The sequence below is a fragment of the Saimiri boliviensis genome, chromosome 5 (assembly GCF_048565385.1).
Source record: "Saimiri boliviensis isolate mSaiBol1 chromosome 5, mSaiBol1.pri, whole genome shotgun sequence".
NCBI classification, from domain to species: Eukaryota; Metazoa; Chordata; class Mammalia; order Primates; family Cebidae; genus Saimiri; species Saimiri boliviensis.
Window position 1 is genome coordinate 135,546,798 of NC_133453.1, and position 25,133 is coordinate 135,571,930.

Here is a 25,133-nt window from a genome sequence, read left to right on the forward strand (position 1 = left end):
AGACACTCTTAAGACTTGTCTTTATCTCTAGATGAAAGGTTTATTGGAGGAGGTGATGGAAACAGGTTTCGATTTTGTTTTGAATACAATCTTTGAGAAATCAGACTCCTCTAGCCCTAAATCAGTTTAAATAGTTACATTCAACTACACATTGAAAACTGACACAAAGTGGGGTTCAGATTCTCTATATCCTGTTTTTACTTTTCAGGTTTCCAACATCAAAACTCCCAAGCAAATGGACGAATTCATTGAGATACAGAGTTCAACGGGAACTTGGTACCAGCGTTGGCTGGTCAGATTCAAGACCATTTTCAAGCAGGTATGATTGGGAACTTAGGAGAAGGTGGCTGTATGGGAGTCTCTAACCTGAGTGGATGAGCAGTGCAGACCCTGAACACCCTCACCATCCCGGGGCAGCCCGTAGGAGAGGAGGCAGCCCTGGAGGGCGGTGTTTGGCTTCCAGCCCCCGTCTGCCTCTAGCTTGCTGTGTGCCCTGGAGCTGAAAACTCTCTATTTCTTAGTTTATTTTCTTTGTTCTTCTTTCCCAAGGCAGAGATTTTGAATGTAGGTAAAATGTGTTGTCTGAGTAAACGTTCTTCTCTCTAGCAAATTTTAAAATAATCCACAATGAGGAAAAAGTGACTGAAAAGTGAGTGAAATAACCTCTTGAGGCTTTTTAAAATTTTTTTTATTTTTTATTTTTAACAAGAAACACTTTTCTAAACAGGCAATGCCATTTCTCTGGAACACTGGCTTCTACAAGTAGGGAGCCAGTCAGCTGTCGACTACTGAGGCAGCCGGCCAGCCAGAATCTGTTGGGACTGGATGGCCTTCACAGTGTATGGTCAATAAATGTTTGCAAAATCACCCCTGCCCGCAGGCAGGGTATAGAACTCAGTAGTCAAGATGACTCAGTGCCTTGCAGTCCTAACCCAGTGTGCTTTCAATCACATTCATGGAATATTGTGTTCCTGGGGGAAATCCTATTGTACTGTTAGAGTATGAGGCCAGCCAGTAAGAAGAGAAGAGCCTTTCCTTGTTAAGTGGACAGAGTTGCTGCATCTAGGAGACAGCAGGGTACTCATTCTCTCCATGGGTTCCCAGGCAACTTGTTAGAATATCTGAGTAATGAGCTCTTTGATTGTGAGAGAAACGAAGTCACAGATTCCTTTGTTTAACAATCCTTCTCTGGTGCGGGTTGTAGGTCTGGGATAATGCCCTGTACTGTGTAATGGGGCCCTACAGAATGAACACACTGATTCTGGCTGTGGTCTGGTTTGCCATGGCATTAAGGTAAGTTCTGTCTTACATGAGTACTGTAATTCCCTTTGCCTCAGTTGCCTCCTTTACACATTGAGGATTACGGTTAGTTCTGACTGAGAATTTGTATCAGATAGGATGCTTTGCTTGCAAGTAACAGACAACCAACATTAGTGGCTTCTACAAAGAAGACACTTTTTGTTGTTGTTGTTGAGACGGAGTTTTGCTCCGTCACCCAGGCTGGAGTGCAGTGGCACAATCTTGGCTCACTGCAACCTTTACCTCCCTGGTTCAAGTGCTCCTGCCTCAGCCTCCCCAGTTGCTGGGACTACGAGTGTGCACCACCATGCCTGGCTAATTTTTGTATTTTTAGTAGAGATGGTGTTTTACCATGTTGGCCAGGCCGGCCTCTAACTTCTGACCTCAACTGATCTGCCTGCCTCAGCCTCCCAAAGTGCTGGGGTTACAGGCCTAACCCACCGTGCCAGGCTGGTGGGAATGTCTTTGGTGTTTCCCTATTCACTAAGAGTCTGGCTGAGACGTGTATTTTTTTATGTGTTAAGGAGGTGTCCATCAGTCCCTAATCTATTGGTGTTTTTATCAGGAGAAAAAATTCTTTTAAATCAAATGCCTTATTAGCATTTATGGAGGTGATCATGATTTTCCCCCCTTGTATCTGTTAATATGAGGATTTATATGATCAGATTTTCTTTTTTTTTTTTTTTTTTTTTTTTGAGTCAGAGTTTCGCTCTTGTTGCCCAGGCTGGAGTGCAATGGCGCGATCTCGGCTCACCGCAACCTCCGCCTCCTGGGTTCAGGCAATTCTCCTGCCTCAGCCTCCTGAGTAGCTGGGATTACAGGCACACGCCACCATGCCCAGCTAATTTTCTACTATTTTTAGTAGAGACGGGGTTTCACCATGTTGACCAGGATGGTCTCGATCTCTTGACCTCGTGATCCACCCGCCTTGGCCTTCCAAAGTGCTGGGATTACAGGCTTGAGCCACCGCGCCCGGCCTGATCAGATTTTCTGATAATGAACCAAATTAATGTATTTTCAATGAGTTTGATCTACATCAAACCAAGAATGTTGACCCTGATCATGAAAGAATTAATCCTGTTGTTGTTCCAACCTTCTACCTTCTCCATTTCAGTTACTATGGACTGACAGTTTGGTTTCCTGATATGATACACTATTTTCAAGATGAAGAATACAAGTCTAAAATGAAGGTATTTTTTGGTGAGCATGTGTACGGTGCCACAATCAACTTTACGATGGAAAATCAGATCCACCAACATGGGAAACTTGTGAACGATAAGTAAGTGAGTGAGCACGGGCTTCTGCCCCACCAGGGTGACAGTCATGAGGACTATTCTTGGGAGGGAGCCAGAGGGAAGATAAGAATCAAATATGGCTGGGAATGAGTGCCAAGGCTGGTGTCATCATCACAACTTGTCATGGCTGCCAGAGATTCCATAGCTCCCCTGGTGGTGCATCTGTATTGTGCTGACCGCCCGCCACCCGCCCCGCCACCCCCCCTCCCCCCGACTCCCTGACACTCTCATCTCTTGGGGAGAGCTATTTCATGCAAGGATGGAGACATTTGACTGAGGACTGTCAGTCCAAGAACTTGAACCCTTAATGGAAATTAGCAGAAAGCGATGACCCATGAAGAGTGCCTGCCCAGAGAAAGGGCATAAGGTTCTTACTGCTAAGACTCCTGAACTAGTCCAAAGCCTGAGTGTTGAGCTTTTACTTTGACCCTAGACGCTTTTTCATGTCGGGACTAACAGAGCCCTGTGATTATTCTTTCACCTAATATTACTTTGGAGAGTCTATCAGTATGGTCCATAATCAGCCAGGAGTGTTTTTTATTTTTTATTTCTTTCTTTTTTCTTTTCTTTTCTTTTTTTTTTTGAGGCAGAGTTTCGCTCTTGTTACCCAGGCTGAAGTGCAATGGTACGATCTCAGCTCACTGCAACCTCTGCCTCGAGGGTTCAAGCAATTCTCCTGCCTCAGCCTCCTGAGTAGCTGGGACTACAGGCGTGCGCCACCATTGCCAGCTACTTTTTTTGTATTTTTAGTAGAGACGGGGTGTCACCATGTTGACCAAGATGGCCTCGATCTCTTGACCTTGTGATCCACCCACCTTGGCCTCCCAAAGTGCTGGGATTATAGGCATGAGCCACCGCGCCCGGCCAGGAATGTTTTTTAGAGGAAAAAAAAATCAGCAGAGGATTAGCCTTCACACCTTTGTGAGGCTCCTTCTCAATCCATGTTACTCCTCCTCCTTCTTGTCCTGGGCCTGATGAGATGGGCCATCCAGCCTGTTGTGCTTTAGAAATGCCTCTTTGAAACTGTCCTCTGAAACCCTCTGGATGGTTCAGGGCAGGACCTTAACCACGTGTACCCAACGCCACATTACTCACTAAACTGAGCATTTGCCCCTCTGCTGTTTCCCTTAAATTGTACTTAGCAGGCTCATCAGGTTGTGAATGGTAAGTAAGTGGGTGGCCATGGGCTACGCAGCAGCACCTGAAATACCATGGCCCAGATAGCTCAGTGTCAGTGGCATTAACTGCCCCATGGTTACTACTGCAATATAGGATTAATACCACGAATTCTCACCTCTGGTGAATGTTCTGTCTCCCCGTCTCTGCACCCACATATACATCCGGCATCTCAGTAAGTCCCTGCCCCTAGCAACTCCTGGCCCCTTTAGGAAAGGAATGACTGGTTGAAGTTCAGGAAGGATACCTCATTCAGTTTGTTCTATGTTGTTCTTATAGGCTGGACTTTAGCAAAGGCTCCCTGTTATTTAGGGGGAGAAAATGTGCAATAAAGAGAAGAAAATTATTTCTACCAATATGAGGCCTTTGGGAAGGAAGGCTTAGAACCAAGTATCGTTGACATGGGTTCAGATTTTCAGATTTTTTAAAGTGCCGAAGCCCAGGTGCAGATATCTACATACTCATATACCCATGCATCCATAAATCTCCTGCAGAAACATCAGAGTCATTATCCTCTGCCCAGAGTGAACACTCCAGGGATGGTGGCTCCAGTGCTCATGGTGGTGGAAGGCAATTCCCCCAAGATGTTTCATTGTCTTTAGTATGTCAGAAGGTCTTGTATTGACACTGCCAAGGAAGAAATGCCACCCTTGCTTTATTAGGATGCTTTGGAAATATTGAAAACTAAGGGACATTATGGATAACTAGATGCCACCCACAGGATGACACGATTCCCTGCAGGGATGAATTCCCTAAAGGAGACCTCATTTCTGGACTTCCCAATGTTTAGTGATGCATTATTTTGATGTGAGTAATACTAATGGTAGTGACAATGATAATAATGGCAATGATGGTCACTATAGCAGTCAACATTAATGAGCATTGCTGCTTTACCTAGATCATCTCACAAAAGTCCAGGGAACAAGAAATATGCTTTCTCTTTTGCAAGTGGGGAAACACAAGTTTAGAGAGGTTAACATCTTGCTCAAGATCACACAGCTAATATACTTAGAAATATCTGTCTCCCAAACCAGGCATTTGGACTCCAGATCTTGTACTTTTGACAAGTACAAATGTTTTCTCATTGGGAAACTCTTAATTCCTACAGAGGCACTGTTTTACGAGACACTTTCTACATTAAAGTCAACACAACCTGGAGTTCCTGTGATTTGTAACAAGCAGGTTTTACAGTTCTGACAGCTAGGCAGAAGGTGGAGACTTTTGATCCACTATGTCCTTTTAACTTTGCTCAGCTTCTCCAGGCTTTCAGCAAACTCTGGGTGAGAGTGAGGAGGAAATAGGGAATGAAGAAAGCAGTATTGAAACTTGTGGATGATGGCTGGATGGTTAATCTTGTGGATGATGGGTGGATGGTGAATCTCGTGGATGATGGGTGGATGGTGAATTTTATGGATGATGTGTGGACAGTGAATCTCATGGATGATGGGTGGATGGTGAATCTTGTAGATGATGGACAGATGGTTGATTTTGTAGATGATGTGTGGACGGTGAATCTCATGGCTGATGGGTGGATGGTGAATCTCGCGGATGATGGGTGGACAGTGAATCTTGCGGATGATGGGTGGACGGGGAATCTCGTGGATGATGGGTGGATGGTGAATCTCGTGGATGATGGGTGGATGGTGAATCTTGTGGATGACGGGTGATGAATCTATGGATTCAGGACCCCTGAGGGACATTATGATGACTAGATGCCACCTACAGGATGACACCATTCCTTGCAGAGAGGAATTCTTTTAAGAAGACCTCATTTCAAGTCCCCATTGTTTAGTGATACATCACTGTGATATGAGTAATATTGACAGTAGTGACAGTGATAATGGCAATAATGGTAACTAGAGCAGTCAACATTATTCCCAAGGTCTGGGAATGCATAGGTGTGCCAAGGATTGTTTGGGAGTGGATGTAAATATTCTTCACAGATGTTCTATCATGTTTCTATGCTTCAAACATACATAGATGTTTTTGTGTGATTATTCAAATTAAATTTCTCCAAAAGTTTACTGAGTTTATTGTAACTTTCCTCATATGGTATATGTTTCTTAACCGACAGATACTAAATGCACAACCACTATTATCTGAAGCTCATAATTCCCCACTCCCTCCCAGCAACTGGTTTGAATAATTTGGGTATTTTTCTCCTTGACTGATTAGGAACCTTTGAAAGTGATCTAAGGAATGCAGGGAGCCTGACTTCTTTTCTTGAGTTATGCTGCTATCTGCTGGTTATAGCTGGAGAACCCCTCATCTTTAAAACCCCAACCCTCTTTTGAATGCCTCCATGGATAAATGCATGTTCTTTAGGTTTCTCTAGTTCTATTTCTCCCATCCTTACCAGTATTCCTCCTTTAACTTTATTCATACTTGGCCGGTTTAAAGTTTTGGTGGAAATTATTTTATTGAGTATCGCACATGGTGGAAACTTATTTTGTGTAAACAGGGCTTTAGACTTGGATGTTGTTGACAAAGGAAATTCTATTGAAACCTCGGTATCATCCTGTAGTAAAACCAATCCCTTTGCCCCCAGGAAGAAACAGAAGTGCCAGTTTAGTTTTGGTCTGCTCCCAAAGCATCATTTGCAGGCTTCTAGAGGCTCTTTTGGGATCTGGGGGCTCTGATCCTAAAAACAGGCAGCTTTTGTACTTGTGTGTTTTTGGAAAGTGCAAGAAAGGCAAAATAATAAGTTCATGTTTTAAATCAGAGCCAAAATGTTAGACCAAGTTTCCTTTGTTGTTAGCGAAAAACAGGATAGATTTTCTACCCATAATAAACTCACTAACTAATTAACTAACTAACTTAGCCTCTCCTCCTGAAAAGAAATTTCTGCTTGGTGGGGCTTTCTTCTGTGAGAGTTAGCAGTGGGAGGGCATTATCTTGTTTAAATCTTTCTGCATGTGAGGGAGAGGTGCCTGATTTCCGTCTTTGACAGGTTGTGACTCAGGAAGTAATGTCTTACTCCTGGAGGTTCCTCAAAGCTGATGCTGTGTTCTTACTCACATAGGAATGTGTAACTGCTTACTCAGATGATTTGCCAGTGAAGGACGGGAGAAAAGTTCTTTTGAGTTCTTAGGAAAGGTCAACGATAAATAGCTCAGAATGAAAATGAAATTCACAAGATTTAGCTCTAAAATGAGGGCGGTAGGATAGCAGGGGGCAGGAAGTGCAGAGAGGAAGAAAGCATACACACAATAGAACAGAGGTTGCTGTCACGCATCACACTGAAATGTTATATGCCAAGGCTCTTTTTGGTAGGGGGCATTAATAAGCACATTCTTTTTTTTTTTTTTTTGAGATGGATTATCCTTCTGTCTCCCAGGCTGGAGTGCGTTGGCATGATCTCAGCTCACTACAACCTCCGCCTCCCAGGTTCAACTGATTCTCCTGCCTCAGCCTCCTGAGTACCTGGGATTACAGGTGCCTGCCACCATGCCTGGATAATATTTGTATTTTTAGTAGAGACGGAGTTTTGCTGTGTTTTCCAGGCTGATCTCGAACTCCCAACCACAAGTGATCCACCCACCTTGGCCTCCGAAGGTGTTGGGATTATAGACGTGAGCCACCATGCCTGGCTCTAGATGAAAATAGTCTTAAACTGCAGTGGGACTCAATTTCAGTACAGTAAAGCTCCTCGAAGGTGCCAGTGGTGGACCACTTAAATGCCGCTTCTGGTTTTTTGATCCCAGAAAGTTGCCAAGGCTGGGTTCTAGCTTTGATTGTTCAGTAACAAGCTGAGCCATCCTAGGCAAATCTTTGACCTGTCTAAGCCTAGGGTCCCACAGAATGTGATCATATTGATGTAGGATGTATATAGTATTTCAGAGTTGCTAAAATTTCTCAGCTAAGTTTTGTAGCTTACTCCAGGTCCTGCATAGTTCTATGGAGCATCTTTCTGGAAAGTTTGTACTTTGGCAGCTGAAAATGGGGTTGCTTTTCCCCTGCCAAACATATGCACATGTTATAGCAAGTAAATGAGACTGCGATTGAGTTTCGGATGTTTATTTTGTCTCTAACTGAGCTCTTTGATAGTTCTGTTTTTCTCTATAATCCTATCATCTGCAGATAACTAGTTCTTTGACTCCTTTCTTCTTTTTTTACATTATAAAACATTTCAAATATGCAGAGAATAGAGAATAATATAAGTAGCCCTGTTTAGAGCACCTAGCTTTTTAAAACCGTAAACTACATTTACTTCAGATTTCAAAATGGATTAAGCATTACTCACTGTGTTGCTCTTTTTGATAATATTCTTCTCCCTCCCCAGAGGTCTTGATCACCATTGTCATAAGTTTGGTGCTTTACATTCACGCATATTTTTATACTTTTGGCATATACTTACATATCATAAGCATTGTACAGCAGTTTTTCACATGTTTCAAAATTTAGATAAATACCATATTATTATATATGCGTAGATATATAATTATAAATTCTGCAACTTGTTTTTTGTGTAGAATTACGATTTTGAAAATACTCTGTTTTGGGGAAGAGAGCTACATAACTCAATTTCATTTAATTCAAATTTTTATATGCATATTTCATAACATTCATTTGTTATCCTTTTGAAGGATATCTAAGTAGTTAATAAACTTTTCTTGCTATTACAAATAAAGCTGCAAAAAGTGTCGGGAAAGAATTTTTCTAGGCTATATACCTGGAAGAGGAATTGCAGGGTGGAAGGCTGGAAACACTCTTCCCCAAAGGGATTGCATTAATTTGCACTCTCCCCAGTAGTATATGGTGTGTATTTAGCTTATATGGTTCATGTTCAACTTTGGTATCATTTTTATGTCCTCTTTTTCTTTTCCCTAGAGCATATTATATGAGACAGGGATTACTAATTTTTTAAAGGTTCGGTAAAAGTAGCCTCTCTAACCACGTGAGCTTACCATCTGTGGAGATAATACATTTAGACCCTCAATTCATTTTTTAATGGTTTTTGTATGTTCAGGTATAGTAGTTCATCTTTAAAAAATTATATTTTAAAAGTTTTACAATTTATTGGCCTAAAAGTATTCATGGTATATTCACAGGATATTTAAATTCTGTTGGATCTGTAATTATAAATCCTCCTTTTTGGTACTAGTACAATTTCCATTAATATTCACTCAATCTCCCCAGCTATTTAGAAGTGCATTTTAAGTGTCAAAATACTGTTAAATATCAATCATGTATATATCCTTGTGCTATGACCAGGTAATGCAGTCTGTATGATATTTATTCTTAGAAATCAAAATGTGTTAGGATTTTGGTTTTCTTGTTGTTAGGTATATACATATTTATTGCCATTATATGTTACTGGTGAATTGAAACCTTTGTCATTATTTAGTGCAACCTTAATCCCTGATGATAATGTGTATTCTAAGTGTATTATCTTATATTATCTAAATCTCCAGCATCTTTCTGATCAGTGTTTGTATAACTTTTTCCTTTTTTTTTTTTTTTGGCTTTCAGTCTATGTATGTTTTTATAATTAAGTGAATATCTTATAATTAATATATAGTTAGGCTTTTCTTTCTCCACCTAAACTGACTCTTTTTATTTTTAAATTGGTGTGTATAGAACATTTGTATGTATTGTAATTATTTATGTGGTGGAATTACAGCATATCATCTTGCTGGCTGTTTTCTATTTGTTTTGCATGTTTTTTGTTTTTTCCTACCCTCTTTTAGATTATTTTCATAATTACATTTTAATGATAAATTTCTTTAGCTGTGCAGAACCTCTTAAGTTTAATTAGATCCAATTTGTCTATTTTGGCTTTTGTTGCCATTGCTTTTGGTGTTTTAGTCACGAAGTCCTTCCCTATGCCTATGTCCTAGATGGTATTCCCTAGGTTTTCTTCTAGGGTTTTTATGGTGTTAGGTCTTATGTTTAAATCTTTAATCCATCTGGAGTTAATTTTTGTATAAGGTGTAAGGAAGGGGTCCAGTTTCAGCTTTCTGCACATGGCTAGCCAGTTTTCCCAACACCATTTATTAAACAGAGAATCCTTTTCCCGTTGCTTGTTTCTGTCAGTTTTGTCAAAGATCAGGTGGTTGTAGATGTGTGGCATTACTTTTTGTTCCATTGGTTTATATCTTTGTTTTGGTACCAGTACCATGCTGTTTTCATTACTGTAGCCTTGTAGTATTGTTTGAAGTCAGGTAGCGTGATGCCTCCACCTTTGTTCTTTATGCTTAGGATTGTCTTGGCTATGCGGGCTCTCTTTTGGTTCCACATGAAGTTTAAGGTGGTTTTTTCCAGTTCTGTGAAGAAGATTACTGGTAGCTTGATGGGGATAGTGTTGAATCTATAAATTACTTTGGGCAGTTTGGCCATTTTCACAATATTGATTCTTCCTAACCATAAGCATGGAATGTTTTTCTATCTGTTTGTGTCCTCTCTTACTTCCTTGAGCAGTGGTTTGTAGTTCTTGAAGAGGTCCTTCACATCCTTTGTTAGTTGTATTCCTAGGTATTTTATTCTCTTTGTAGCAATTGTGAATGGAAGTTCATTCTTGATTTGGCTCTCTGTTTGTCTATTATTGGTGCATAGGAATGCTTGTGATTTCTGCACTTTGGTTTTGTATCCTGAGACTTTGCTGAAGTTGCTTATCAGCTTAAGGAGATTTTAGGCTGAGACAGTGAGGTCTTCTAAATAATCATGTTGTCTGCAAATAGAGACAATTTGACTTCCTCTTTTCTTAATTGAATACCCTTTATTTCTTTTTCTTGCCTGATTGCTCTGGCCAGAACTTCCAATACCATGTTGAATAGAAGTGGTGAGAGAGGGCATCCTTGTCTAGTGCCAGATTTCAAAGGGAATGCTTTCAGTTTTTGCTCATTCAGCATGTTATTGGCTGTGGGTCTGTCATAAATAGCTTTTATTATTTTGAGATACATTCCATTGATACCCAGTTTATTGAGAGTTTTAGCATAAAATGCTGTTGAATTTTGTCGAAGGCCTTCTCTGCATTGACAGTATACATCTTTAATGAATCATAATGTGCCTTCAAATGTTATTCTATTACTTCACTTTTAGTGTAAGAGCCTTACAACAGAACACTCATTTCTTCTCACCTGTTTTATGTGATTGTTGTCATACATACTTTTTTTCATATATGCTGTAAACACCCAATATATTGCTGCTATTTTTGCTTTAGCCAGTGAACCATCTTTTAGAATGATTAAAAATAAGAGAAAAATATGCAGGGCACAGCGGCTCATGCCTGTAATCCAGCACTTTGGGAGGCCAAGGTGGGCAAAATACCTGAGCTCAGGAGTTTGAGACCAGCCTGGGCAACATGATTAAAACGTGTCTCTATTAAAAATACAAAAAATTAGCCAAGGATGGTGTTGCATGCCTGTGGTCCCAGCTACTTGGAAGATTGAGGCACAAGAATTACTTGAACCTGGGAGGTGAAGGTTGCAGTGAGCTGAGATAGTGCCACTGCACTCCAACCTGGGTGATGGAGTGAAACTCTGTTTCTAAATAAAAAATAAATAAATAAAAAGAAAAGATAAATGTATTTCAACATGGCCGGGCGCGGTGGCTCAAGCCTGTAATCCCAGCACTTTGGGAGGCTGAGGCAGGTGGATCACGAGGTCAAGAGATCGAGACCATCCTGGTCAACATGGTGAAACCCCGTCTCTACTAAAAATACAAAAAACTAGCTGGGCGTGGTGGCTCGTGCCTGTAATCCCAGCTACTTAGGAGGCTGAGGCAGGAGAATTGCCTGAGCCCAGGAGGCGGAGGTTGCAGTGAGCTGAGATCGTGCCATTGCACTCCAGCCTGGGTAACAAGAGTGAAACTCTGTCTCAAAAAAAAAAAAAAAATGTATTCAACACTTCTAGAGATCTTTATTTCTTCGTGAATATCCAAGTTTCAAATGTAGATAGCTATTACATTTCTTATGCCTGAGGAACTTTCCTGTATTATTTCTCATAGTGAAATTATGGTGGCAATACATTTTCTCAGTATTTGTTTGTCTGAAAGATCTGTTTCTTCTTCAATTTTGAAAATCTTTTTGCTGGGTGTAAAATTCTGAATTGACAGGTTTTTTTTTTTTTCATGCAGAAGTTTAAAGCTTTCACCTCATTTTCTTTTGACTTGCATATATTCTGATGAGATGTCTGCTGTATTCTTTATGTTTTTTGTGTGTAACATGATGTTTTTTCTTTTGCTTCCTTCAAGATTTTCTCTTTATATTTGGTATTCAGCTGTTTGAATATCATGTGCTTAGGTGTGTCACCTCCTCATCGTCTTCCTCCTCCTCCTTCTTCTTGTGATTTATTCTATTGAGGTTCTGTGAGTTTTATGAACTTATGGTTTGATTCATTTCATTACTTTAGGAAAATCCTTTGCCTTTGTCTTTCCAAATACTACCTCCTTCTCTTTCTGTCTTGAATTCCAAGTGCACCTGTGTTAGACTGTTTAATATTTTCCCGTAGCTCTTAGATGTTGTTCTCTGTTTCCTCCCTTATTTTTCTCTTTACATTTCAATTTTGCTAATTTTTTTGAGTTATCTATAATTCCAGTAATCCTAATTTTTTTTGCCACAATGAGCCTACTAATGAATTCATCAAAGGCATTCTTAATATCTATTGTATTATTTAAAACAATTCTAGTGTTTCTGTTTGAATCTTACAGTTTGCATCTTTTTGCTGGAGTTCCTTAACTACTCATTCATGTTATCCATTTTTTCCTTTAAGGCTTTAATATGTTAATTATATTAAATTCCCTGCCTGAGAGTTCCAGTATATATATTTTATCTGATTATTATTTTTTTCATGATTATGTCTTGATATCATGTTGTTATATTCTTGCTTCTTTGAATGTCTTGTAATTTTGGGTTGTGAGTCAGATGTTTTGCATGACAGTAGGGACTAAAAAGTGTGCACACCTCGGGCTGGGCGTGGTGGCTCACGCCTATAATCCCAGCACTTTGGGAGGCTGAGGCAGGTGGATCACGAGGTCAAGAGATCGAGACCATCCTGGTCAACATGGTGAAACCCCGTCTCTACTAAAAATACAAAACATTAGCTGGGCATGGTGGCACGTGCCTGTAATCCCAGCTACTCAGAAGGCTGAGGCAGGAGAATTGTCCCAACCCAGGAGGCGGAGGTTGTGGTGAGCCGAGATTGCACCATTGCACTCCAGCCTGGGTAACAAGAGCGAAACTCCGTCTCAAAAAAAAAAAAAAAGTGCACACCTCTTCTGCTAGGCTTTACCAGTCTGTGGGGAGGTTAAGACAGTCTAGTCAGTAGTTGAGTTTGATTTGGATTTTGTTTTAGCTGTGGTTACCTTAGAAAGGTTTTGAAACTTCCTTTTTTATTGAGGAATAATTTATGTACAGTAAATTTACCCCCTTTAATATACAGCTCTGTGAGTTCTGACAAATGCGTGCAGTCATGTAACCACCACCACAAGCAAGCTACAGGACAGTTCCATTAATTCCTGAATTTCTCCATGCCCTTTCTCCATTCCCAGCCCTTGACAGCCAGTCATCTTCTTTATGTTCCATATATGGAATTATACAACAGGAAGCCTTTCGAATTTGCTCATTTTACTTAGCCTAATGCATTTGGGATTTATCCATGTTATTGCATTTTTAGTAGTTTATTTTTATTATGGACTAGCATTCCATGAATTTAATGTATTACTGTGTTTTGTTTATCCATTTACCAGTTGAAGGGATCTCTGAATTGTTTCCAGATTTTGGTGTGCCTAAATTAGTGTTTGACTTGGGATGTTTCTAACTGTATTTATATATGAATTTTTCTACTATTTTTCTCTTGCTAATTTAATGTTTTTATCTTTATTATTTCTCTTTCTGTTCTATGATCTATGCTTCAGTTATTGTTCCTAAAGGCAGTAAATGTTCTAGGATCTTTGTAAAGGAGACAGAGTGAGGTATTATGATTTTTGCACTCAGGTACCCTTGAGTGTAAGAAAAGAAAGAGAGAGGAAGTTGGAGTCTACTGCCAAACTTGCTGAGGCACAAGAATGTATGTCCTTAGACTATTTGACTAACGTCACCAGGATTTCCCATCATGAACATATTCTGATTCTTCATGAAATAATATTTTAATAATTGTTGAAGTAAGATAGCTATCTCCTAAGTCCACTCTTTTATTTATTTCTTGGGGATACACACAGTAAAAGTACTCCTCGTTTATGGAAACATGCTAGAGCTGCAAAAAGAGCCATCTTCTCAACACGCTTATTTAATAGATTTTTTAAAATGCAGGCTTAGAGAAGAGAAGAAAATTGTCTCAGAGCTCTTGGTGGTTAAGCTCTGAAAGTTAGACTCTTCATTTTTTTGGAGAGAGGCATCAGAGGGTGGGTAAAGGCCTAACCCCACACCTGGAGTTATATAGAGCATTCAGGCAAGAATTTGAAGCCCGGCGCGGTGGCTCAAGCCTGTAATCCCAGCACTTTGGGAGGCTGAGGCGGGTAGATCACGAGGTCAAGAGATCGAGACCGTCCTGGTCAACATGGTGAAACCCCGTCTCTACTAAAAATACAAAAAACTAGCTGGACATGGTGGCGCGTGCCTGTAATCCCAGCTACTTAGGAGGCTGAGGCAGGAGAATTGCCTGAGCCCAGGAGGTGGAGGTTGCGGTGAGCCGAGATCGCACCATTGCACTCCAGCCTGGGTAACAAGAGCGAAACTCCGTCACAAAAAAAAAAAAAAAAAAAAAAGAATTTGTTCCCTCTGTTCTTTAAGCAAATTAGGCCCAGGTACATATTTTCTGAAATGATCCACTTATTTGCCTTTTGATTTGCCTCAGATTAGGAGCTGATCTAGGATAATATGCGAGGGACTGGGTTTCCTGTTCTTAAGAACTCTGTTTCATTTCACTGTGCCTAGAGAGCTTATTGAAGTATTTATGTGTGTGAACTCTGGGGAGACATAGTCTTTATTTATTTTTTCCTTAAATGATGATATAATTTATGTGAAAGAGAATTCTCTGCTTTCAAAAAAGGCATTTGAAGAGTATACGTGACATGTGTCTATGTCTGCAAATGCTTTTCCCTGTCTGCAGTACACATCCTCATCTTTGCTTAGAGAGCTTTTACTTTTCCTTCAGGGTAATCATCTCATACTTTAACCAGCTGGATCACAGGTGTCCCCTTAGAAGTGGTTTTATAGCATACCTCTATTTTGATAATCATCACACTAAATTTTAATGGTTGGTTTTCTTGTTTATCTCTTTAATTAGACTGAATTTCTTTAGGGTGATGCCCTCAAGCCTCACACAGGTCGAATGTGACTTTGGTGTAGCTTAAATCACTTGGTGGACTAACCACTGTGCCTGAAGGTAACTGAAACAAAAGGTTTGTAATGATAATTCTGCCATAGACCTTGGATTGCCAGTGGCTTCTGTCACCTTAAGGAAAAAGTTTACAAAGTGCTGTTGATAACATTTCTTTTATCTTTTGAACTCTCCTGAATAAAGACTCTTGGGTGGGCCTGTTCAGTATATTGGAGGAGATGATTTATGTAAAGATAATAAAATATGTTTTGGCCTTTTCTCCTTTTTAATCTCTTCCCTTATAACTCTGGCTTTTTCTAACTTACTTGGAGAGACACTTTAAGGGCTGCCTGTGTCAGATGCATTTGTGATTTATGGCTCTGCCTTCTCAGCCACCCTGGGAAGAATATTAAAATATCACCCAAGGCTACATCAGCAGCCTATTACTGTATTAAAAGGAAGGATATATTAAGAAATGCAAAGGCCTGCAACAGTTTCCAGGAATAGCCCACCTGAGTAAACACCTCTAGCTTATACATTTTGAAATCAGCAGCATCTTCTTGTAACAAAAGTTTTACCAATTAGTTTTCCTATGGATACCTGAAGAATTTAGTGATAGCTTTTGGAGGCCGCTATTTAAAAGTCTGTAGCAGCTGGGTGTGGCGGCTCACGCCTGTAATCCCAGCATGTTGGGAGGCAAAGGTGGGCGGATCATGAGGTCAGGAGTTTGAGACAAGCCTGACCAACATGGTGAAACCCCGTCTCTACTAAAAATAGAAAAAAAATTAACTGGGCATGATGATGTGTACCTGTAATTCCAGCTACTCAGGAGACTGAGGTAGGAGAATTGCTTGTACCTGGGAGGTTGCAATGAGTTGAGATCGCACCACTGCACTCCAGCCTGGGTGACAGAGCGAGACTCTGTCTCCAAAAACAAAAAACAAAAGTCTGTAGCATATTTGGCCCTAAGAAAAATTACTCAAAATAGTTTGGTTTTCTAGACCAATGATTCTTAAATTTCTTTAAGTATAGTAATCTAGTCTCTGCCATTGGTGATTCTGGTTCAAGAGGTATAGGTTGGAATTTAGGAAATGACATCTTTAATAATAACCTCAAGTTTATTCTGTTGCAAGCAGGTCTGGGGTCCTGCTTTTGATGAACACTTTTGCCCAGGGCTTCTTGTTGCGGGGGCGGGTCTTTTAGCAGAAGCTAATGATTGGCAGCTCTAGGTGAGTGTTCTGAGCAGGACACAGTATAGCATGAAGGATAAGGGTCACTGGTCATTGTAAGTAGTCCTGGAGTGAATTATTTGGTGGCCCTTTTGAAAAGAAACAATGGCCTTCAGTGCCCTGTGCTGTCTCTGTCACGGCGATTTCCACTGTGTTACGGTTTCCTGTTTGCTTGTCCTTTTTTCTGGTTAGACTGCAGAGCAGGGAGCATGTCTTTCCTCTCCATACTCATAGCACCTAGTACCGTGTCAGTGTTTGCAGAAGACTACATATGTGAATGAATGAATAGATAAAAGAAAGAATGTGTATACTTATTCGCAAATGAACAAGTATTCAAAGGCTTCCAGCCTAAAAGTCTGACCAAGCTTGGTAAACATAGCCAAGAGAGGAAGATGGTAGTGTGTGTCAGAGATATTTTTAAATGTTGTGGTTGTTTTTTCCTAGTAACTATGCAGGAATTGGGGTAGTGCAGTGACTTCCACGTGTGGCTACACCTCATAATCATCTAGGTGCCTTACCCTCTTATTAACTGAGTTTAAAAAAAGTGAACAAGTAATATATACACTTGGCATAAAGTGAAAAGTGTATTATTCCTCACTTCTGTTGTGCCTCCCTGGAAACAATCATATCTATCAGTTTCCTGTGTAAGTCTCCAGATATGTTTGGAAGCATGTGTACCCATACCCTTTTTTGCCTGAATGATCCCCTGTTATAAACTCTATGTTGCGTTTTGATTTTTTTTACTTAACAACATATCTTAAAGATTATTCTGTATTAACACATATAGATCTACCTTATTTACTACGATGGCTACATGGTATGTCATTGCATTGAATCTGTTATGTATGTATGTATGTATGTATGTATGTATGTATGTATGTAGTAATCCACTGCTTTTACAAGCAATGCTGCATTGAAGATCAGTGAATGTATCTCTTTGAATACATGAGTAAGTGTGAGTAGGATAAATTCCTAGAAGTGGTATTCCTCGGTTAAAGAGAACTTGCATTTCAAAATTGGCAAAATTGCTCCCCAAAGAGGCTCCATGGATTATATTCTACTGATAGTGTGAATGAAAGTGCCTCTTTCCCCACATCTTTGTTCAGACAATTAAAAAAAAAAAAAAAAAAAAAAGAAGATTCTCAGACTTTCACCGTTCTATTGCTCCCAAAACTTCTGGGACCATTCCAGGGACCTGCATGTTTTAAAAGTGCGTCAAAAAGCAAGATGTTATCAGTATTTCAATTTCAATGTGAAATTCACACTATTTCACATTTTTGTGATTCTGACTCAGAAGGTCTGTGGACCTGCCTTTGAAAACCAATAGGTTGGTGCACAGCACTTCATACGCACCTCCAGCAGACAACGGCTTCCAGGTCCTGAGGCCCTTCCCCACTACTAAACAAACAGTGAAGAAATGGGAAAGTCGTTTGGGTTGAAGATAATGCTCTGGCACCTTTGGGCTTGCAGATCTTCTTTTTCTGCCTTGCTGTGTTTTCCATTTTGGTCTCATCACTCAGAGGTCAACCTCTTTCCACAGGTTCACAAGGATGTACTTTAAACATGTACTCTTTGAGGACACATTCTTTGATGAGTGCTATTTTGAAGATGTAACATCAACAGATACCTATTTCAAAAATTGTACCATTGAATCAACCATCTTTTATAACACAGGTAGGTAAGAACATTGACAGACTGAGCGGACTATCATGAGAGACAGTTAGTGTTGTCCAAGAATCAAAATGCTCAGGCATCAACTTCAGGAGTTAGGAAAGTATTCAGATGCGAATGCCAAGCCTTGGTGGGGAGATGGATTTTAGCCCCAGGCATGGCACAAATGAGGTGCACAGCCTTTGCTAAGGCATTTAAGGTGTCTGTATCTCAGTTTTATCACAGATGAAATGGAAACAAAAGTGCTAGCCAAATGTCCTCACCCCAGTGAGGCTGACGCTAAACATAAAAGGTCTCCGGTGGGAACAAAGGCAAACCAGCATTCCCGGAGGGCTGCATTTGATGCACAGAATGCATTCTTGAAGACCTTACATAATTTGAAACTTGGAAAATGCAAGATTCGTGTTCTCACAATCAATGAAAAGGGAAAATTACATCTGTTCACATTTTGTTCATGAAGTGAAATACGAAGACTATTTTAAAATCATACTAGTTTAGATTTCCATGATTAAAAAAGTCACAAAATTCTACCACTTCACCACTTCTTGTTGCTTTTACTACCCTCATCATAAATTAATAAAATACCAAGTGAAGTTGGTGTATAAGAAAACCAAGTGAGCTTTTGTTAGGGGCTTTACTTACGTTGTCTCAATGGAGAAATGTACAATTTTTTAAAATCCTTATCTTACAGCTAAGGAAACTGAGTTAAGGAAATTAAGACTTAAGCAACTTGCTCAAGGCCATGTTTAGCAAGTGAGGGAGTCTGAATTCACTCCTCAGTTGTTTGGCTATAAAGCCTGCAATCTTGCCACTGAACTGCTTGCATTATGTCGAGATCTATGTTTTATCCCTGGCATCAGCACCAAGGGATAGTTTATACAAGAACGTCTTTTTCCTCTATGATATCAGCCTCAAGAGCTTCAATATGTGGTCTCTAACTATTCTGGAGTCTCATAATAATTCACTCTGGCACTTACCTTCCTGAATTTCCTTTTACCCAAAACTTGAAACAATAATGAATTCCAGAAATTTACTAACTGTCATTAAAAACTGGCATAGCATTTTATTATTTCAAGTTTGAATGATGCCTCTTCATTTGCATACTCTTATCATGGAGATTCTTGCAAATGTGTAGCCAGGAAATGTCAGAGCTGGGAGAAGCAGTGGAGATGGTCAGGTGTACTCTTCCAATTTTGTAGATTTTGTAGGTAGAGCCTCAGGGAGGTTAAAGAGGGCTAACAGCAGGGCCAGATCCCCAAACCTGGGTTTCTGGGGAGCCTGTTTAGGACTTTTTCTGTCAGAACAGCTGATCTTAGAAGGTGTCAGGAGGCTTGCAAACTGGTTCCAGTGCAAATGGCTTTTATTTTTTAAGAATGTTCAGGTTTAGGCCCAGAAGACAGCATGGGCTCTGGAGTGAGCGGCTCAGTCTGGAACTAACGCTCTTGTGTTCTGCTTCCCTATGCCAGGTAGCCTTCGAGGAGGGGCCTAGCGGCTGTGGCCCTCAGTGTCGCTTGATTGGTACAAACAGGACTGTTATCTGGCTGGAGAGATGATTTTTTTTTTTTTTTGACAAGTTCTCCGTTTTTTGCTCAGGCTAGAGTGCAGAGGTGTGATCATGGCTCAATGTAGCCTTGACCTCCTGGGCTCAAGTGGTCCTCCCACCTCAGGTACCAGAGTAGCTGGGACTACAGGCACACACCACCACACCCAGCTAATAAATTTTTTTTTTCCATAGAGATAAGAGAGAAGGTTTCACTATGTTTCCTGGGCTGGTCTTGAACTTCTGAGCTCAAGTGATCCTCCTCCCTTAGCCTCCCAAAGTGCTGGGATTACAGATGTGAGCCACCACACCTGGCTGAGAGGATGCATTTTAAAATGTCCCTCAATGTTAGTTTCATTTCCCCTTGCTTTTAAGAACTTGAACAGGTCATTACATTTTTGGGACGTGTCTCTATTCACCCATACCTTGATGACATGGCCACATATTACGTTGACTTTGAGGTGGTCTGACTGGCAAAGGCTGGCACAACCTGCCCACAGAAGGGGGCAACTTCATTCTTGCCTCTGGCCTTCCCTCTTCCACTTACGTGAACCGAAGCTTTCCTTCTCTCCCCAGACCTCTATGAGCATAAGTTCATCAACTGTCGGTTTATCAACTCCACCTTTCTGGAGCAGAAGGAGGGCTGCCACATAGACTTGGAGCAAGATAATGACTTCCTGATTTACCTCGTCAGCTTCCTGGGCAGCCTGTCTGTCTTACCTGGGAACATCATTTCTGCCCTGCTCATGGATAGGATTGGAAGACTCAAGATGATCGGTGAGTTGTCCGCAGTCTTTTCTAGGTTCCAGTGTGCTGGGATAGTGGCTTTCAAGTGTATTAAAACAGGGAAAATTTTTCCTTTTATTAAAGAATTCTTGTACAGTAAACCCAACAAGTAAGATTGCACCTGGGGCTATAGAGCCAAAGATGCATGTCTATGGAAAATTCCAGGGCTCCATGGAAATAGTCAAAGATTTTTGGTCTAGGCGAGGAATTTTTGTTCATTACCTGGCGGGGAAATTCTGTGACAGTAGTTTAATCCATTAGCACTTCAAAAAGGGTAGTAATAATATCCACCCTGGCTCTTCATCAGATTATTGTCAGAAAAATATATGAAATGCTCTGGGATGATAGTTTGATGTTTGAAGATAAATCGTATTACTTTTATTGTTTAATAGCTATACCACTTTAGGCTTTGGAGTTGGACAGAGCCATGTTGAAATCCTATCACTGAAAGGCTGTTTGATCTTGAATGTGTTTCTTTACTTCTCTGGGCCTCAGTTTCCTTATTTCTAAGAGGAGGATTTCCACATCTAGCTAGTAGGTTTTTGCGAGAATTGAGCATAAGGTACCTGTAATGCTTGGTACGTCGTGGGTTCTCAAAAGTGGTAGCTGTATTCATGTATGCCTTGCCTCATTCCAGTGGGACTTGCAGCAATTTGTTACAGAAACACATGCCATGAATGGTAAATAAGAAACAAAATGTACACACTGAGTACCAGGGAAAATGTACATTAGAATATGAGTCAAGGCCAGGGGTGGGGAAGTGGACAACACATTATTTTAATAAACATGCCATTAGGGACCTGCCTTAGGGATGTCATTGATTAGAAAAGTTAATATGAAGCTTCCTAGCAGCAGTTTGCAAAAAGAAACTCAATTAATCATAAAATCATTTTGTTGGAGAAGAGGAAATTGATCAGGTCTTCATACGAAGGGATTCTTTTCTGGCGTTTGGCTCATACTGAATATCACTGTTATAAATAGTAGCATGCATATTCAGCGTGGCGAGCATGAGAAGTGCCTGTGACTTCAGCTTTTTAATCTTGTGGTGAGGGTGGAATCATCTCTTAGGTATGGCAGACTTCGTGCTCTCTTCTGTTAGAGGCAGTGCCTGGTTAGTTGTGAGGCCCCGGGGGGAAGGGACAATGGTTACTCATTTCCATAGCCCCTGTGTCCAGTGCAGTGCCTGTACTAGGAGTTCACTCAGCAATGCTTCTGAACTGACTGGAATGGATGAAGACGGCCTCTTTCCTAGGTCAGCCCCAAACACCAGGCTTTCAGCAGAAGTCACTATAGGTTGGCATCTGAAAAAAACTTTGGCTGGGGGCCAGGTGTGGTGGCTCACGCCTGTCATCCCAGCACTTTGGGAGGCTGAAGCGGGCAGATCACCAGAGGTCAGGAGTTTGAGACCAGCCCGGCCAACATGGTGAAATCCCATCTCTGCTAAAAATACAAAACAAAACAAAACAAAATAGTCGGGCATGGTGGTGCACACCTATAATCCCAGCTACTTGGGAGGCTGAGATGGGAGAGTTGCTTGAACCCGGGAGGTGGAGGTTGCAATGAGCTGAGATAGTGCCACTGCACTCTAGCCTCCAGCCTGGGCAAGAAGAGCAAAACTCCATGTCAGAAAAAAAAAAAAAAATCCAAAAAGCAAAAAGCAAAACAAAACAAAAAACAACAAAAAATACTTTGGCTGGGAGTCAGGTGGCCCCATCTCTTCCAAGATTAGCTTTCTGTGTTGACCCAAGTTCCTTTACTTCATTGAGCTTCCATTTCCATTGTTAAAATAATACCTCTGTTTGGCTCAATGAGATAAAGGGTGCGAGAGCCGACGTGTGACACTTCTGCCATTTGTCATCAGCTTTATGAGTCCCAGAGTTGACCAGTGGATTCTCTGGTCTTGTCTTGAAGCAGCTGAGAAAGTTCTGGGGGAGGCAGGGCTATAAGGGTGGGGTGGATGCCTGTGTGGATGAGAACGGCCTACAACCTAAGAACCTGCCACCTGCTCCCTCATGGAATTGGTGGGTGGCTGGGCGCAGGGGCTGCGGGACAGTGAGACAGTGGACATCCTTTTCCCTCACCAATGAAGCTCATCTTACCATCGTGAATACATCCCAGATCAAAATGATTCCTATAATGCTAAATAAAGGCACGCTCCTGGATAAGAGACCTAGAACTAATATTTAATCATTCTTTCTAGTCTACTCCCTTGTTAATGTCTCTGAGCTAAAGGCAAGCTTGTTAAGAGCTCAGACCGGACCTTTTTTGTCTCTCTACCCTTCAGTGTTTAGTAAGAGGCCTGACATGCAGTGGGTTGACTGTGATATTGGCAGTGCATGGTAAAGACGAGGTGCTCAGTTAATACCTATTCCACTAGGATATGCAGCGTGGGGGAACCACTTTGAAACAGCCTTATCCCCAACTCCCAGACCAACTCTGCTAGAAAATCTGCAAGCACATTTTTGTTCTGCTTAATCTGCTCTTTGTGGAGTGCAAGTCATTTCTGGTTATCAGTGGAGTAGAAGTTTTCCTGATTAGGCTGTTATCCACTCATTTATTCATTCAATAACATTAATTTATGCAGTACTTACTCTCTCAAGGCTGTGTGGGGGGCAGTGGGACTGCAGCAGTAATTGAGACAGACAATATCCCTGTGCTTAAAGAGCAAATGATCTATAGGGAGAGGCAGACTTCCACTAGAAACTTCATTTACCTAAACACTAAGGCATGCTTATTATATGTGTTCCAGGCATTTAATAAATATTAGCACATTGTACTCTCACAATAACTCTACGAGGATTTTAATCAACATTTTAGAGATGGGGACAGTGAGACAGCTCACAGAAAGGTAAAGCAACTCACTCAAGGTCACACAGGTAGTAAGTAAGCTGGCATTTCCACCCAAGCCTCCCAATTATTAGAGGAGTAAGAATTATGGACGTGGAAGTACAGTGGGCCCTGGGGACTTGTAGTGGGAACACTTAACAGAGGAAGGCCTCCCTGACTATTAGTTGATTTGTCAGATGATAATATTTTGTGGTTAATGAGTGTTTGCCAGCATTTATTGTAAGTGGAGCCCCATGGCTGGCCCCTCTGAGGGAGGCATGGATGTAGCGGGTATTGCTCAGAGAGCACTTGGGGTCCTGTAGATGCCAGTTTCCCTCTGTTGTAGTTCTCTTCCAGCTTTTGGAAAAAGGTTACCAGGCACCTGCTCACAGCCCTACTGGTTCCCAGAGTGGGCAAAATCCAGGTGGGCAGTTACGATTTCCTAGTTCATCAGCAAGGATTGGCACTAATCTCGCAGCCCCGGGTCTGAGGGTAACGCTCTGGGCTGAGGCCCATCCCTGGGGAGGTGTTTCCTATGGAGGCTAGGTCGGCCTCTGGCTTCTTGCCAAGTGGAGTACCTTCCTCCCGCAGGGTGCTGGTGCCTGGTGGGGCGCTCGTGCCCTGTGTCCCGGTTGGTTGATTGAGACCTGCTTCCTTCCCACCTTTCTGCTCACCCTATTTCCGCCTCATTGCTGGTCACTTTCCTGGTCTGCAACGTGTTCTGCCATGCTCTGCTTCCACCTCGGACTTGGAGTTTGCATCCCAGCCTCACTCGAGGCTAGAATTACTGGATTTTGGCAGCTTTGACCTTCTTCTTTGGATGGGATCTCCTGTCGGCTGTGTAAGGGCTGTGCTGCTCATTTTCCTTTCACTCCCGACCCCATCCCAGAGATCTGAGTTGCCCTTCTCTGCCCGATTGGGGCCCCTGCAAGGCTAACCCGGTAGACTGCATACTCAGATTCCTGGGGGGAAAAGGGATTCACCCCAGATAGTTCTGGTGATGAGACTTTGCTGATAGGGCTTTTAAAGGTGTGGACAGTGTTATGGACACGAATAAGGCAGAGGAGGCCCCCAGACACCAGCAAAAGTGAGAAGCAGTTACCACCTCTGTGGCTGTGAGGACAAGGTGGGAAATTGCACCCACAGAGCTCTGTGGGGCTGGGACTGTGGAGCAGGAGCTGCCTGGGAGGAACGGGGGTCTTGGAGGGATGCAACTATTGCCAGAAAAGGCCTTCTACCCCAGGGCAGGAGTTGGAGAGAGGTACTCCAACCATTTTTTCCTCCCAACTGATAAGAAAGTCCATGGGATTAGCATGTGGAGGGTGTTGTTCACAGAGCACACGATAAATTACAGAGTACAGAGCAGGGCTGGGAAGGGCAGGTCAGATCTCTGGGGATTTGGGTAAATGGAGAATAGCACGGCCTTTCTTCAGGTTTCCCTTCAGTCACCCATCTATAGGCATGTTCTCAGCAGGTTATAAGCTCTATGAGAATGGATTTTTTAAAAAAAGTTATTTTTAAATTTTCAATGGATAAATTATAATTGTGTATTTTGATGGGGTACAATATGATGTTTGGATGTATGTATGTGATGTGGAATGATTAAGTCAAGCTATTTAACATATCTGTCACCACATATACATATGTTTTGTGGTGAGAGTATTTGAAATTTACTCTCTTAGCAGTTTTGAAATATACAATACCTTGTTAGTAATGGTAGTCACCAGGCTTGGGAGTAGATCTCAAAAAGTGAGATGATGCAGATGTTTCTGTGCCTGGCTTATTTCACCCACCAGCATGTCTTCCGGGTTCATCCAGGTTGTCGTAAATGACAGAATAGCTTCCTTTCTCTCTTTCTTTCTTTCTTTCTTTGTCTCTCTCTCTTTCTTTCTTTGTTTCTTTCTTTCTTTCAGACAGTGTCTTGCTCTGTCACCAAGGCTGGAGTGCAGTGACTCCATCTCAGCTCACTGCAACCTCTGCCTCCCAGGTTCAAGCAATTCTTGTGGCTCAGCCGCCTGAGTAGCTGGGATTACAGGTGTGCACTACCATGTCT

At 41.5% G+C, this 25,133-nt stretch overlaps 1 protein-coding gene across 7 annotated transcripts in view; it reads left to right on the forward strand.

The window, feature by feature from the left end:
- Window positions 1–25,133, forward strand: part of SV2B (synaptic vesicle glycoprotein 2B) — a 194,067-nt gene that overhangs the window by 162,439 nt on the left and 6,495 nt on the right. For all 7 annotated transcript variants that reach the window (XM_074400050.1, XM_039480070.2, XM_074400051.1 and 4 more), the window contains 5 exons: window positions 209–319; window positions 1,205–1,293; window positions 2,414–2,578; window positions 17,798–17,931; window positions 20,045–20,245. In XM_074400050.1, coding sequence (XP_074256151.1) covers window positions 209–319; window positions 1,205–1,293; window positions 2,414–2,578; window positions 17,798–17,931; window positions 20,045–20,245 — 700 coding nt within the window. The remainder of the gene's footprint in view (window positions 1–208; window positions 320–1,204; window positions 1,294–2,413; window positions 2,579–17,797; window positions 17,932–20,044; window positions 20,246–25,133) is intronic.